At 40.4% G+C, this 17,306-nt stretch overlaps 1 protein-coding gene across 4 annotated transcripts in view; it reads left to right on the top strand.

Moving 5' to 3' along the window:
- Positions 1 to 17,306, top strand: part of MOSPD2 (motile sperm domain containing 2) — a 144,700-nt gene that overhangs the window by 120,955 nt on the left and 6,439 nt on the right. For 3 of the 4 annotated variants that reach the window (XM_033948688.1, XM_033948687.1, XM_033948689.1), the window contains one exon: positions 5,161 to 5,266. In XM_033948688.1, coding sequence (XP_033804579.1) covers positions 5,161 to 5,266 — 106 coding nt within the window. Of the gene's footprint in view, positions 1 to 5,160; positions 5,267 to 8,771; positions 8,895 to 17,306 lie in introns of all 4 variants that reach the window. The other variant, XR_004539875.1, reaches the window with a different exon arrangement.

The following is a 17,306-nucleotide window of genomic DNA, read 5'->3' as shown; positions in this document are numbered from 1 at the left end:
AGTTGCACCTTGTGAGCTTGGGACCTGAGGGAACCAGCGTAGGGAAGGGAGCCCAGAGTTTGCTCTCTGGTGAGCTAGCCCAAAGGAATCTGGCAGCTATCTACCCCCTCAAGCCACTGGAGAAACCACAGGCAGTGACTCTTGATTCCATCTGGACAGTGATTGAAAACCTGCACTCGGTCTGTACAAACTTTATTTCTATTATCTTAAACTCTTCATCCAGGATAACCCTTTTGGAGACCTCAGTTCAACAGCAGAAGGTTGAACTTACTAAATTAGAGAAACTAACAATTGAGAATAAAAATTTGGTGACTAAACAAATGACTGACAAAATGATGTTTTTGAGGAAGATAGAAATCTGGAAAATCAACAGAAAAATTTGAATTTAAGGAATCTTAACTTTCCAATAGCTAGATTTATGTCTCCATAGGAACTTTTTAAGAACTTTATGTTAACAGTCTTAAAAGTTCCAGAATTGAATCTTCCCCCGACGCAGATAATTTGTTACTTAAAGATTATTGTGGGGATCCAAGATGGTGTCAGGCTAGATGTGCTGAGAAACTGCTCTGAGGACTTTTTCAATTTAATCAATTCCTGTATTGAATTACTTACTTTTCTTACCCGATGCCGAAACGGCGGGGCTGGAAAACCGCTAGTGCCTCGCGGCACACCGGTATCCCCGCAGCTGGCAATATCAAAGAGCTCCTCAGATGGATGCAAGGAGCATTTTCAGCGTCGGAGAGAAGCCCGCAGAGGACCCATGGAACTAGCGAGACCCTGGTTGTTCCTCAGGGACTGGAAACAACATTGAGCCCCGATGTTAGGGCGCCGCCCCCGCAGCCTCAGAATAGCAGTTCTCCAAGGGGTATGGAAACCCCGGAAGTCGGGGCCTTACCTTCCCCACAGGCAAGTAGTCCATCGGAGAGCCTGCTGATTGGAGCTCACTTTAATGTGAGCCCTATTGAAGAATCTGAGAGAAATACAACGTCGGAGGGGCGAGTAAGCCTAATGGGACAGCAACAAGAAATTCAACAGACCGGTGAGCACTATAACATTACTACACCCTTAATTTCTTGGAAAAACCTTCAGAGGTAACCCTGGATTCATTGTGAGATCTTATGGCTGGCCTAGTGAAGACCATAAGCCCAAAACTTCAGCAAATTGATGGGAAATTGCTTCAACATACTACTGAATTGAAAGAATTGAAAATTGAAATGACTGCTTCTAATTCTTCTGTTCAGAAACTTGAACAGGAAATTAAGACATCCAGACAGCTCCAGGAAACTTTAATGAAGGATAACATCAGTCTTAGGAGAAAGATGGAAAACTTGGAAAATAACTCCAGATACAATAATTTAAGGTTAATTAATTTCCCTAGGTTAAAGTTGGTAGCACCTAGGGAAATGTTTAAGAGATATCTTCTTGAAGTTATGGGGGTTTCGGAAGATTCGTTACCCCCTCTATCACGAGTTTATTACCTACCTAATAAAAATCAACCTCAAAAAAGGTCTTCGGACCAAGGATTAATGAATGTATTAGAGTTATTGGAGAAATCTGATAAAGAGGCAGCAGAACCAAGTACTTTGATTATATCAGCTCTTTCTATTGATAAAGTTTGGCTGTTAAAGTTATTCTTTAAAAATAGGCAGAAAGAATTCATGGGATTTAAAATACAGATGTTCCCTGATCTATCACGGGAGACCCAAAAGCATCGCCTTGAATTTCTTTTGTTGAAACCAGGTGTTCTATCTTTAGATGCTTCTTTCTATTTGCGACATCCTTGTAAATGTATAGTGCATCATCGTACAGTTAAATATGTTTTCTTTGAGCCTAATCAATTGACTTCTTTCATAGCGTTATCCCGTTTGGAGGCAGAAAATCTTAAGCCCTAGGATTATTATAGAATAACTCCGGCACTCAGCCTTATAGTCATTTCTATGTATAAGGATGTACATTATGTTCATTTCTTTTTCTTTTGTTCTCGCTAAAAGAATATCTTGGATCTTATAATTTGAGGACTTGAGCACATTAGCTATAAATTATCTTTGTGTTATGATATGATTTTCTTGATGTACATGATGCTAATTTTGCTCTGTACAAGTTTATTCTTGGTTGTTTGATTTGAAAATCAATAAATATAATTATACATAATTTATTACTTAAAGAACGTGCAAAAAGAAAAAGGTTTAGAAACTGAAACTATGCAATTGGATGTATCTGCTATATTGCAGCCTTCTGATATTAAAACACAGGGTCGGGCGACATTGTTGGTCTTTCTCGTATTTCTGCAGGATAAAGAAATGCTGTTGAAACTGTACTTTAATCTAAAACAAGTCACCCTTTTAGGTGAAAGGATATATATTTCCAGATGTCTCGAAATGGACAAAATCCAGGAGGAAAGAATTTTTGCAATTTCATCCTAAAGTGATTGATATGGGGGCAACTTTTCAGCTAAGGTTTCCTTGTAAATGTTTTATTTCCTATCGAGGAAATAAATATATATTTTTTGAACCTGCCCAATTAGGTTTTTTCTTGGAAAGTAAAGGAACTCTAACGCAACCAGAATGAATCAAGTGTTTAATGCGGTGTTTAGTTAATAGTAGGTTAACATCCAAATACTGCTCTTTTGCTTTACTAGTTTAATTGTACTTATATCCCCTTTCCCCAGGGGTTTTTTCTGTTTGTCTTGCCTACCTCCTCGAATAGAGGACTGTATGAGTTATATATTGCTTTGTACATTTCTCTTTAGTCAGTGTTGACTAAGTTATATGTATTTCAGAATTTCTTGTACCATTTTTGGTTGTATAGAAATTATAAATAAATAAATTTTTTAAAAAAAGAAAGTCCAAGAGAAACCAAAAAACACTGTGGAGTGATGATGTTCCTGAAATGGACTTTATCGTTACATGGGCCTCTTTGGTCCTGCAAAATTTGCAGGTCTTCATGGAGTCTTGGAAAAAACCTTAAGTGGCTCACTCTACCAAATCAATGGCAGTCTTATTGGACTAAGATTGACTGCACCACACTCGGTGCATCTGTCAGAAAGTCAATGTTTTTCTTGAGCCATCGAGCTCTTTGAATGCTCTTTGTTGGCAATGTGCTGATACAAGGGTACCTTATTACATATGATTTATCATTGATTGGCCTTGTCTAGATATTGGATACAAGTGTGAGGTAGACTCTGAGCTATTAGATCTTTAGGTACCACTTCTCCAAAACATTTAATATGGAAATCCCTAGCATTCAAAGTGCGTCTTTTCAATGAGGATGCGTCCTTATTTGACTTCTTAGTGATGATAGCACTTTGAGTTCTTTTCAGTTGGAAGAATGCAGATGCTTTGGATTACAATACTTGGTGGAACATAATTTTGTTTATATAGGAAGGTTTGGCACTTAGGCCCGGATTCTATAAACGGCATCCCCATTGTAGGCAACGGTAGGGGTCTTACTGCTGTCTAACCAGCCAATCAGGATGCATGTTTTAAAAAGCTCCCGAGGCAGGCCGCCTACATTGGAGGCACCTCCGGGAGCATAGGGAGGTGCGCAAGCCCACCTAAGCTCGCCTAAAGCTAGGCGTGGGCATGGTTTACCCTGGAAGTATCCTTAGGTGGCCATGTGTTTTTCTGAGGCCAGCAGGAGACGTGGCCTACATTGTAGTAGACACAGCCGCTGAGCTTATTGCAGCAAGGGATCTCCCTGCTCCGATAAGTTTAGTAGCAGTGGCCACCTGTCCTGAACGATCGCTGGCAGGAGGGATGCTAATCCCTCCTGCTGGAACCGCCCCCTCCCCCCATAGATTGCGCTACTCCCACCACCCCTGAACTCCCCAGGACCCCCCTCTAACCTTTTAGGAAGACTGGCTGGATGGGTCTTCCCTCTGGCCAGCCGGCAGGCCTGCATCCATCTGAATGAGGCGGGCCTGCCGCTTCCTTGTGCATTGTGGGATGCACCGCAAAGGGGCCTAAGGCCTGATTGGCCCAGGTGCTTGAGGTCCTGCCCATAGGAAGGGCCTTAGGCACCTGGGCCAACTGGAATCTTTGGTTTGCCCATGTGCCTATAGGCAGGGCCTTAGGCACATAGGCCTACCTAAGATTCTGGTTGGCCCATATGTGTCAACTAGTGGGTCAATTATGAGGGGCATGCTTTAAATGTCCTGTTCTAAAGAAAGAAGGCAATTCAAAATATGCCTGCTTATATAAGGCAATACCATCTTGCCATTATTCCAGCATTATGGCCCTGATTCTATAAATATTGCCTAAAGATAGGCACCTAGATCGGCTTGCCTAGCTGGTAGGAGTCTACCACCTTGAGGTAGGCATCTACACCAAGGCACCTGCCAGAAAGTTGGTATGTTTAGAGGTGGATTACAGGTGGGGTTTGGGTGTGTAGTGAGTTAGGCGCCAGTAGGCACCTGCCTTAGGTGCACTCATTTAGGTCAAGAAAATTGTGGCCTAAATGGTAGTGCACCTAAGAATTCAATGCCTAAAGGCTGTTAAGAGTGCTTAGGCGCCAGTAGGCACGATTCTATAAACGGTGCCTAGCAGATGCTAACAGCAGCTACGACTTAGGCGCCATTTATAGAATCGGGCTCTATAGTCCATATTTTATAAATGGCGCCCTACCGGTACCTACATTAAGTGCAAAATGCCATTTAAAAGCACTTTTAAAATAAATTTCAAGGCGCCTACTAGTGCCTAACAAACCAGCACTAGAATCATGCCTATAGGTGCGCCTCCATAGATGCAATTCATGTCAAAGGTAAGCGCTAGAAACTTAGGTCTTGAAAACCCTGGCCTATATTTCTGGCATCTACCGTTCCCAAAGGCATGATTCTATAAACGACGCAATCATGTGATTGATACGCGATCGATGGCTGCTTTTAAGGTGGCCGCCATTTATAGAATCCGGCCTATATGCAGAAAACTAGCAAAATAGATGAAGAAACTGTAAACATACATGAAGAAAGATATATTTCTATTTTTGCATTTCATTGCCCCTCTAAGAAAATAGTGGGAGAACAATTTTTATTCACAATAAATGTTAATAAATTCTCTTTAAAATCAAAGAACTATAGGTATTTCTATATTGCATTCTGTGAGTCACATCAAAGCAGTTTATAATATTTTTCAAATCATCTTCACCTACTTTTGGTTTTTCTAGATTAAGATGTCATGTCACTGAAAACATCAAGCCCACAACCTTGTTAACAAAGCAACATTCATTTAATAATGGTCCTGCAGAAGTCAATGAAGATATACATCTCAAGGTAAAAGAAAAAAACTGTATGGTTACCCCAAATGCATCTAGTATAGAAAAAGGTGCATGCAAGGAGAGTTCGCATGGGTGGTGCTGCCACTTAAGATGGGCAACTTTGAGGATATGTACTATAAGTTATGCAACAGAAATGGGAGCTGGCTGAGTTTGACCTATAAAGTCAAGGTTTCTCCTTCAACTCTGGATGTATGAAAAATTTCCCAGCATCTCTAGGAAATTGGTATCTGTAGGGGTGTTTCCTTATTTGCACCTGAAGGTTAGGCCTTTCTGACATCATCAAGCCTGAACCATTGTCTGCAAGAAATCTTTCCAGCATGAACTTTGCAAGAAGAGAAAGAAGAACACATCTTTGCTGTTTCTGCCTGATGCATTCTGGGTATGTACCAGAATGGTATTCTAGTCAAGGACATCCATCTATGCCTTCATGCTTAGACTGTGTGATTCCTGGGGGAGTTATACTCCTTTGCTGTGCTTATCTTTCGAACGGCGCCTGTGTCTCCCAGCCTGTATGAGACTTTACACCACAGGTGTCAAAGTCGGTCCTCGAGGGCCAGAATCCAGTCGGGTTTTCAGGATTTCCCCAATGAATCTGCATGAGATCTATGTGCATGCACTGCTTTCAATGCATATTCATTGGGGAAATCCAGAAAACCCGACTGGATTCCGGCCCTCGAGGAGGGACTTTGACACCCCTGCTTTACACAGAAAGGCTATTAATCTAAGATCTGTTTCTGGATTGGTCTGAGGAAATCAACTGACGAGGTCCAAGTGAAAAGTTGCTAATTATAATTAGTCTGTGTCGGGATGCGGGTGAACTCACATCTTACCACAGGTATTCTCCACGCATCTATATCTTAATAATTAAGACCTGAACAGTTACCTCGTGTGACTCTCTGCCTGAGAGAGAGTGAATCGGACCTTAAACAGATCTGAATTCCATCACTTCAAGGAAACTTGGCTGCCAATAAATTATAGCTGTACCAGTGGCTGACGAACACTTGTTCCTGTAACGAAAGGATTTTCTACATCTGCTAAGCTCAGAAGGATAATTCCGTCTCCCGAGGGCAAGGCCTAACTAGATGGTGAGATAAGGAATTTATTATCTTTAAGCTGGGAATAGATAAGTGCATCCAATTGTGATATAGGATAAGGTTTGGAAAGCTACCTTTGGTGATAACTGTAATCAATTGCTGCTGATCAGGGATTATTATTATTATAAGGAATTGTTTAGTGTGTGTAAGAATTAGTTTTACTTAGTTATCTAACAAGTGTATTGTGATAATCATGTACTGAGTTTCATATATGTAATCAGATATTTTGTGAGGGGGCGCTAGTGAGCACCGCTGTAAATGGCAGCGTAGTGATTCGGCTCCGCAGCTCAGACTACTGAAAAGTATCGAAACTCCTCTATTAAAAATAAAATTTTATGAAACAAACCTCAGGCTTCTGCAGCTGAAGATGTCGGCATCGAAGGCAGGAAAGCGCAAGAACGCAGAGCCTGTATCTCCGCAGAAAAATGCGGCGGAAAAAGAGGAAGTGGACACGCTGCAGGCGGTAATGGCGGAATTGAGATCTCTGCGTGAATTACTAACCACCACGAATCAGAACACCGAGGACATTAAAACGGAGCTTACCTCTCTGAAAGTGGAGATGGCGGTGTGCCGCTCCCGATTAGATAAGGCTGAACAGAAAATAGAGGTAAACGAAAATAATATTAAAACGTTGCAGCGCCAATTCAAGAAGGTCGCCATTTTAGAGCAGGAGCTTGAAGATGCTCAAAATCGATCGCGTAGAAATAACCTGCGCGTATTGGGAGTCCCGGAGGCGAGAGAGGGTAGAGATACCATTGCCTTTTTGCAAATGCTCCTCCCGAAGCTACTGAATATAGAATTTAAATTTGATCTGGAAATTGATCGTGCTCATCGCTCGCCGACACACGTGCTGGACGCTCAGGCTAAATATCCAAGGCCTATCATTGCCAGGCTTCTCAGATATTCACAAGTAATGGAGATTATGAGGCAAGCTAAGCTCAATCATCCTCTTAAATATGAAGGACACACAATCCTTATTGTACCTGATTTATCCAAGCAAACGGCTACTCGAAGAAAACAACTTCTGGAGTATAGACCCAAACTGAAGCAAATCGGCGCCAAATATGGCATGTTTTATCCAGCCACTTTCCGTGTCACAGTTAACAACACTACCAAGAATTTTCACCACCCCCATGAACTAGCTGACTTTCTTGAATTACATGCTCCAAGCAACATTGATACCACTTGAATATCTTGTCAAGAATCACGATCTCTTTATATATATGGGGATTGTTCTGTGTTTAGGTGTATATATCCATGATACCTAAATGCATTAATGATGTGGATGGCTATTTGCATCACTGTCCTCTAGTTCTGGGTTCTGATTTATTTGATGCATAAAGTTGGTTATGTAATATGCATACAGTTTTCTTCCTGTTCTCTCCTGACTATGTCACTGCCTTGTCTGGGCTGCGTAGAGCGGTTCGCTATCTGCCTTAGTGGCCTTACTATCCCTATGATTTATTTAGTCTCTATGTCCATTGTTATATCTTTTTTCTTTATTTGTGTTAAGACAGAAACATTTCTGACTCACGTATGGTTAGCAGCACTGAATTATTACTTACTTAATATCGTTCCTCTACTATATTCTTTACCTTCCTTTTTACTTTTCAGTGTGAACAGCATATATGTCATTGTACTGGATGGGTACCATCTCAGATGCTTCATGTTATTACTCTACAGGGATATAGGATTGTTGGATGGAAATTATTCTTTTCTTTCACTCCTACGGCACTATTTGACTTTCTCCATCATGCCCTCTTTAGACTTTGAGACAGGGACCCTCTATATACATAGTCTCGGACCGTTTTCCTGCCATGACTTCAATTCACATAACAAGGATATGGCTGTTTTGTCAGGTCTGAGAGAAATGTTAAGATTATGTTTGATTGCTGCCTGTCTTATGTTACAGTATGGTTCCTTACTATGGGGTATAGGTATTTGATTCTCATATATCATAGGTCTTAGATATGTCTCTTAAATTATGTGCGCTAAATGTTAAGGGTCTCAATAATCCTGTCAAACTACAAAAGATTTGTGATTACATCTCAAGACTCCAACCTGATATTGCCTTTATACAGGAAACTCATTTAACTGCAAAAGACTCGGGTAAGATATATTTCCCATGGGCACTACAGACTTTATTCTCGCCAGCTGTGGGTAAAAAAAATGGTGTCATGACTATAATTAAGCGTAGACAAGATTTGAAATTAACTTCTCATTCCACTGATATTGCAGGTAGATGGATCGTGGCGCACTTGGTAATCAATAATATTCCAATTATGTGTTTAAATATTTATGCGCCTAATGCTGACTCACCTATGTTTTTTGATGATATAGCTGAACAATTAACATTATCCTCTGGAGATTTATATATTATAGGGGGTGATTTCAACCTTATCTTAGATCCCAAATGTGATCGTCAATCCAAAACCCAATACAAACCTTCCCGCTCCTGGCATAAGGTACAGGGCCTGATTTCACAATTCGATTTGGTTGATCCGTGGAGAGTCACACATCCAACTGTCAGTAAGTATACTTACTTCTCACCCCCACACTTAACCTACTCACGTATAGATTATTTCCTTATTAGCTCTGCACTGTCTACTTATCTTTCCTCTGCTGACATCAGAGAAATAACTGTCTCTGACCATGCAGCAATCCTTCTTACTTTCGTGAACATTACTAGGTCCCTACCCTTTAAACAGTGGAGGTTTAATAATTCATTGCTTTTGGACTCGGACTTTACAGACTCCATATCTTATGCTATTAAGGATTTTTTCACTATTAATAGTCCCTCTTCTACCAATTGGATTAATTTGTGGGACTCTTTTAAAGCTTACATAAGGGGGATAATTATATCTAAAGCTGCTTTGTTGAAACGTGCTAAAACAAAGGCCATTAATGATTTAGAACTACAAATTAAACAGACTGAAGAAAGACATGTCTCCCACCCACACGATATTAACATCATGAACACACTCCGAAAACTAAAGATGGAATATAACCACCTCCTGAGTGAAAATGCATCCCAGCACATATTACTTAAAAATGCCTCCTATTATTCGGAAAACAATCGCTGTGGTCACCAATTGGCGATGTATTTAAAAGGCAAAAACACCAAAACCTATATTGCTGCTATTTCAGATGTTAACAATTGCATTCTGACTAAGTCCGAGGACATCTTATCATGTTTTCAGGATTTTTATTCCTCCCTCTATACTTCCGAAGCCTGTAATCCTTCCGCCATACATAAATTCTTAAAAGCCCTCCCTTATACACCAATATCGCCCTCCTACCACCAAGAACTTTCTGCCCCTATCTCACGAACAGAAATTGAACTCGCCATCAATCAGCTAGCCAAGAACAAAGCTCCTGGACCTGATGGTCTTACTGCTGAATTTTACAGGGTGTTTCTGCCACAATTACTTGAACATATACACTCCTTCTTTTCTTACCTCATTCAATCAGACACTGTTTCGGGTACTTTTACAGAAGCGACCATTATTGTGCTTCCCAAACCAGACAAATCACCTCTGTTAGTGAGTAATTATAGGCCCCTATCCTTAATAAATACTGATGCTAAAATATTTGCTAAACTTATTACCAATAGGATCATCCCATGTTTACAAACTATTATATCTCCAGATCAAACAGGCTTCCTGCCCGGACGTCTCTCTAGTGACAATACTAGATTACTGACAGATGTGCTAATTTTGGCCAAAGAATCTACAGACCCTTTACTCCTTATAGGACTAGACGCTGAAAAAGCGTTTGACCGTATGGAATGGGAGTATATGTTCCAGGTTTTGCACTGGTATGGTTTCCCGCCTAATTTCATCTCATTGATTCGTGTTTTATACTCTGCGCCTACTACTAAAATATACATTAATGATTTATATTCCACCCCATTTCACCCCACTAGGGGCACTAGACAAGGCTGCCCACTCTCCCCGTTACTGTTTAACTTAGCCTTAGAACCGTTTTTGACCGCCATACGCAATAACTCAAACATTCAAGGACTCATGACCTCATCAGTCCATGTTAAATTGTCTGCCTATGCGGACGATGTTTTACTGTACGCACAGCCGTCCTCTGTCTCTTATATCCTTCAATTGATTGCTGACTACTCGATCATTTCAGGTTATAAACTTAACCAAACTAAGACGGAAATTATGCCGATTAATTGTCCTGAAGCTAAATCTATCATTGGCAAATATGGATTCCATTGGACCCCTTCTAAAATTAAATATCTTGGCATTTTTTTTGCTCCTACCATTGAGGAGACCCTAGAGTATAATCTTGAACACTTATTCTCTAAGCTTAAGCTTCTGATTTCCAGATGGTCACCTCTAAAACTTACTTGGTGGGGCCGTCTGGACACTATAAAAATGATGCTTGTACCAATCATAAATTACACACTCGCCATGCTACCTTGTATGTTACAGACGCAACAGTACAAAAAATTGGAACACATCTTGGTTTCCTTTCTTTGGAATGATAAAACGCCTAGGATTAGTTTACACAAACTTAAATGCACTAAACAACAGGGTGGAGTTAATTTTCCCAGTATATATGATTACCATGTAGCATTTCTGTTAAGGCAAAGTAAAAGATGGTTTGCCCCTACTTCCTCAGGAGCCATGCCTCTATGGATGTCTTTAGAATCAGACAATGATCCTTCACTTTTATATTATGCCCCAGGGATGTTTGGTGTCAAGAAATTGGAACAACACCCAGTGATTAATTCTACGCTTACTGCTATTAGACACTATGATGCTCACACAGAACTCAAATGGGCCACATCCCTTTTAACTCCTCTTTGGAATAACCCTACTTTTAAAATACAAAATAAAATGATTTCATGGAAGTTATGGCAGGAGCATGGTATTTGGTCTGTCTCACATTTATATGATGGATCCAATTGGTTCACGTTTGAAACTATTTGCAGAAAACACAATTTACCGCCATCCCAATTTTTTCGATGGTTACAGTTGACTCACTGTATCAAAAAGCTAGTAACCACTAATAAATATACGACGAGTTTACCTTCTTTTTTAGATGCCTGTTTAACTATAGCAGAATCTGGTAAAGAGGCGTCCAAATGGTACAAACTAATTCAGCTTCTCATTTATGTACCACTCACTTCGGTGAGAGATAGATGGCACGTTGAATTATCCACCACTTTATCGGATTCTGAATGGTCTAATGTATGGCTTTCTGCAGGTAAGGCTCTACACTCATCTTCTATACTACAATCTGCATACTTTTTGATTCATAGGGCATACTGGACACCACATAGACTATCTAAAATTGATCACTCTTTGAATACCTTATGCTGGTCTTGTAAGGCACATGAAGGAACCTTACGTCACATGACCCTTGAATGTCCCATGCTCAAAAATTTCTGGACATTAGTATGGTCAGATATTAGTGATATTCTAGGATTTGTGGAACATCTAACTTTTGAAATACTCCTTGTTGGGACTAAAGACATTCGATACTCACCTGCTGATCCTAGAAGCCTACTACTGCGTGCTTTACTATTGATTGCACTTAAAGTTATATTTACTAAATGGAAGAATTTTGCAGAAGTATCTTATGCTGAATGGTGGTCCCATTTGACTGTTATTGTTAAATATGAATCAATATATGCACAGAAGAAGGGATCGTTAAGACGATTTCATGCTATTTGGGACCCATTACTACTTCATTGCAAACGAACAGTCTGAGGTATGCTTGGCTTATGACCCTGACTGGTGATACCATGATACTTGAAATTAGTAATGTTCTAACTTTCTCTATATCCCAGCCTTCTTATTTACTTAAAATGTGTTATTCTTTGTACATTTGCATTTTTGCTGATAACCTACTTAATTATGCGAGTTGTTATTTTACTTGCAAGGTTCAATTATGACCTTGCTCTGTCTTTTCCTTTATCTTTTTTGTTTTATATGGACATTGGACTCTTGTTGGATACTCATCCTGTTGATACTCTTTATTTTCTGTTGTTTTTGCTTTCTTGATAACCAATAAAAAAATTAAAAAAAAAAAATATTGAACTTAAAAAAAAAAAAAAGATATTTTGTGAACAATATTTAGATATTACAGCTGGAATTTGAATTATATTTTTCTATTTTCTTAATAAAAGTATTTCTCATTAGCCTGGGTCTTGTGTCGTGTAAATAGGCAAGAAAGCTGAACCTGGCAGAGAGTTTATGGTTTTCCCTAGACCAAACTAACAGACTCGTAATTTGTTTATGCAACTGCTTAGTGTACCATAAATCTTGCTACATGTCTAACACAGCAAGATCCATCTCAACCCCCATTTGCAATCCATTTCACTCTTTAGAACCTCCGAAAATGTCCAGACAACTCCTAATGTACTCCTAAATGTCCCGACAACTCATATGTAATCCACCTTGAACTGCAAGGTAATGGCGGAATAGAAATCACTAATGTAATATAATGATTTATTAGCATGGTAAATACATTTCGTTATCAACAAACAGGATGAATTAGCCACACATGTGGGTGACATCGTCCAGTGGCAAAAGTTCATTGTATTTCTGGTAAAGCTTAAAAAACCTAGAAAGTTTATGGTGATGCATGAAGCTTCCTGTACAGCTGCCACTGCATTAGGCTTCCTGAATTCTTTTTTGCACATGAAGCAGATACACATTCAGAATTTTTTTTTTTTTTCATTGCAAATTTGTTATGATTTTTGGAAGATTTTTTTCCTCTTTGCTCTTAACCTCTTAACAGTCATAATACCTTCCCAAGGGCATAAAGGTTTCTTTTGGAAAGAACAGCTGCTTTGCCCTAGTGCTGTTTTCTATTCTATCTCTTGTTCTGTGAATCATGTATGTAGCAGCGTGTTGTGCATTTTTCCATCAAGATTTCATTTGATTTCATGGTTTTCATTTTTTTTTTTTTCAACATTTTGGTGAAATTAGCCAGTGAGTTCAAGTAGTGTCTTTCATAAAATCAAAATGTGTAGAAAATGGATCATCAAAAGGATTACCTTAGATGTTTGTGCCTGGACCATGAGTCTCCCTAACTCTGCCATCTGTAAAAAAATACCAGCCAACAGGTACTTGTAACCTGGGTTAGCCACTGTTAGAAACCTTTGGTCTGTCCCAGTATGGCAAGTCTTTTGTTCTTATGTTATGTTCTCAGCTCCAAAAACTAAATCTTATAGATTTATTTGGATTACTACCAAAGGCAGATGCATCTCTGTCAGTAACAAAGGTATTTGTTTAAAAGGACCCAAAAGCTGTACTACATATTGGTGGTAAAAAAAAACAGATAGGCAAGCAATCTGTAAGATCAGTCCAAAAACAAGACCAGCATAAAAAAATATATAAATAAATTATTTTATTACTAGTCTTTAAGCCCGTTACATTAACGGGTGCTAGAATATATGTCTATCTGATTTTCTTTCTTTCTGTCTCTCTCTCTCTCTCCTTGGCTCCCTTTTTCTGTAAGTCTTTCTGTCCCTCTCCCTGCCCCTGTGTCTTTCTTCCTTTCTGTCTGTCTCCCTCCCTCCTGCTGTCTGTCTGTCATTCTTTCCCTCCATTTCCATGTGCAGTAGTATTTCCACCCCACTTTACTGTGTGACAGCAACAGCATTTCCCTCCCCCCCCCCCCCCGACTTCCCTGTGCAGCAGCAGCGGTATTTGTCTTCCCCTCCAGGTCCCTGTGCAGCAGTTGCAGCATTTCCCCCACCCCTTCCCTTATCTTACCGCGATCTTGCCTGCTCCGTTCGGCCCCTCCCCCGCGTTCTGGCCTGCTGCGATCTGGCTGCTCCGTTCGGCTCCTCGCGGCTGGAGTCCTCTTCTTTGTCGGCCCCCCCCTTCCCTTCCCTTCCCTTCCCACGGTCTTGAGCTTCGGTCTGGTCTGGCCTGCTCGCCTTGCCGTATTTTTTTTTTAGTTGAAAGACGCGGCGGTGGCTCCTCTCATGATCCCCACCTGCGTCGGAAGTCCGACGCAGGCGGGGATCGTGAGAGGAGCCACCTCTGCGTCTTTCAACTAAAAAATGCAATACGGCAGGGAGCAGGCCAGACCGAAAAACAGAACCGTAAGCCGCGCATGCGCACTCTTACCTGCGGGTCGCTAGAGCTCACGGAAAACCGGCGCACGCATAGGAAGTGCGCATACGCGGCTTACCGTTTTATTATATTAGATAATGAACACTGGCAATTGAGAATTGTCAGTGTTTGTTACAGTAAAATAATTTATGTATTTTTGTGCTGGTCTCCAGATACTGATAATCCATTAACACCTTAGGGTCAGTTGGCATTCTCAGAGCACAGACCCCCCAAAAAACTCCAGGAGCAGGTCCTCCTCTGTGCAGAAGAAGGAATGTGATGCTGAATATTGTGCAGAGACAACGAACCAGATGCATTATTATATACAGTGTTCCCCCGGTTGTTCGCGGTCGGCGGTTCGCGGTCCCGGTCATTCGCGGTATTTTTGGACCGCGAACCACCGACAAGGAGAAGGCAGCGGGAGAGGCAGGAGAGAGCAGCCGGAGCGCAGCTCCTGATTGGATAAGGCCCGACTTCATGCAGGAAGAAGCGGTCGGAGCGAACTGCGAGTGATTTCCTGCACTCGCAGCGCTCCGGCTGCTGTCCTGCTGCCCTCTCCCGCTGCCCTCTTAAGGTTCCCCCATGAAAAACCGTATTTGCGGTTTTTCGAGATTCACGAGGGTTCCTGGAACTGTATTAGGTTTTTTTAATACTATCTTCCCCTAATTAAGGATTGCAAAACATCAACATAGACTGAAACCTTTATGCAGTAATAAAGAATTACATTCTCCCGAAAATAAACACCTCAATTTAAAAAAACACCCAATAAAATGTTATACTTTTTTTTCAAAATGCTAAGATATCAGTGGCCTTGAACTCTTCTGGTAGACAATTCCAACTTGCAGGATCCTTGCATAAAAAGGCACAATTCAAAGTCTTTGTCAACAAAATTCCAAAGGGTAATTGTAATTCTTCTGAGAACATTTGAAGTCAGCTTCCTGGCATGTAATGTACACATGTGAATATATATTGTAGACTCATCCCATGCATCATCTAGGAGTAGCTTAGTGGTTACAGCACTGGACTCACAATTAGGGAATCCCAGTTAAAATCCTGCAATGCTCTTTTTGATTTTGGTCAGGTCACTTTAACCATCTCTTTTCTCAGGTACAAAAATTTAGGGTACCTTTTACAAAGCCATGGTAGTGATTTATCCCACAGCAAATACACCAAAGCCCATTCAGTTCCTGTAGGCTTCAGTGCATTTGCTGTGGAAGAATCACTACTGTGGCCTTGTAAAAGGGACCCTTATATTTTAAGCCTGCCATAGACAGAAAAATACTTAGTGACCCTAAATGTAGCTCACCTTGAACTATTACTGAAAAAACTGAGCTAAATCCCTCCACCACCCCAAACTAAATATATAAACAATGGTTTTAAATGTAATTCTGTGCTTAATCTGTAGCCAGTTCAAGCACAGGCTGAATAGTATCATAGACTTGTAGTTACTAACCTAAATGACAATTTCCACAAGTCTTCTAGACTCTTTCCCCTTAATGTTGATAAGTAATAGGAGTATGAATGGATTTTTTGTCGAATGTCTATCTTTCTGGATGTGGTTAGGTTTTTCCTATTTTTTTAACGGAATTCCTTTACTTCTTTTAAACTTGGTTTTTGGAAACTGTAAACCACCCTGATCCGATGAGACGGTATATCAAGCATTTAAATAAAACATAACACTCAAGACCAAAAACAGAATGATTGCGGCTGTTACGTTGCCACTCTCAAGTGACTTGTCAAGAAATGAGTTTATCTTCTATCAGTGACTAGACCAGACATGGGCAACTCTGGTCCTCAAGGGCTGAAATCCAATCAGGTTTTCAGGATTTCCTCAATGAATATGCATTGAAAGCAGTGCATGCAAATAGATCTCATGCATAGTCATTGGGAAAATCCTGAAAACCTGATTGGATTCTGGCCCTCGAGGATCAGAGTTGCCCATGTTGGACTATAAGACCATAGCAGTCTACAATGGTATATTCTCTACATCTTTAGTTTTTTGCTTCAGCAGCTTTTAAAACAGGAGCTGGATAATTGGATTGTCTAGACTTTCTTTTGATATTTCAAACATGCTGAAGCATTGACTTTGATCGTCACAAAGTACCGGAAACAGGGAAGAGACAAAATACTAAAAATACATACACTCCCCTATATATGAAAGATAACACTAGGGAGTCAGTTCTCCAATAGGTAATAACTGTGAACTCAAACTGTGTATACATGTACTTTTAAAAAAATGTGTGTAAAAGAGGAGGTGTCGGTGTTTGTAAGCGCACGCCAGGCACTAATTGTAAGGCAATAATGAGCCTCAATAAGAACATAAGAATAGCCTTACTGGGTCATACCAATGGTCCATCAAGCCCAGTAGCCCATTCTCACGGTGGCCAATCCAGTTCACTAGTACCTGGCCAAATCCAAGGTGTAGCAATATTCCATGCTACCAATACAGGGCAAGCAGTGGCTTCCCCCATGTCTTTCTCAATAACAGACTATGGACTTTTCCTCCAGGAACTTATCCAGCTATACAATCCACTCTTACCACATCCTCTGTTCCAGAGCTTAACTATTCTCCGAGTGAAAAAAATTTCCTCTTATTGGTTTTAAAAGTATTTCCATGTAACTTCATCGAGTGTCCCCTAGTCTTTGTAATTTTTGACGGAGCGAAAAATCAATCCACTTGTACCCGTTCTACTCCACTCAGGATTTTGTAGACTTCAATCATATTTCCCCTCAGCAATCTATTTTCCTATGTGTCTCATAATGAGAGCAAACTAAATGAAGCCAATAAATAAGAGAACCATGTCCCAAGTGAAACAATCAAAATGAAACGCTGTTGTCCACTAGCACACAT

The sequence above is a fragment of the Geotrypetes seraphini genome, chromosome 6 (genome assembly GCF_902459505.1).
Source record: "Geotrypetes seraphini chromosome 6, aGeoSer1.1, whole genome shotgun sequence".
In the NCBI taxonomy this organism is placed as follows: Eukaryota; Metazoa; Chordata; class Amphibia; order Gymnophiona; family Dermophiidae; genus Geotrypetes; species Geotrypetes seraphini.
This window is presented reverse-complemented; position numbering and strand designations above follow the sequence as displayed.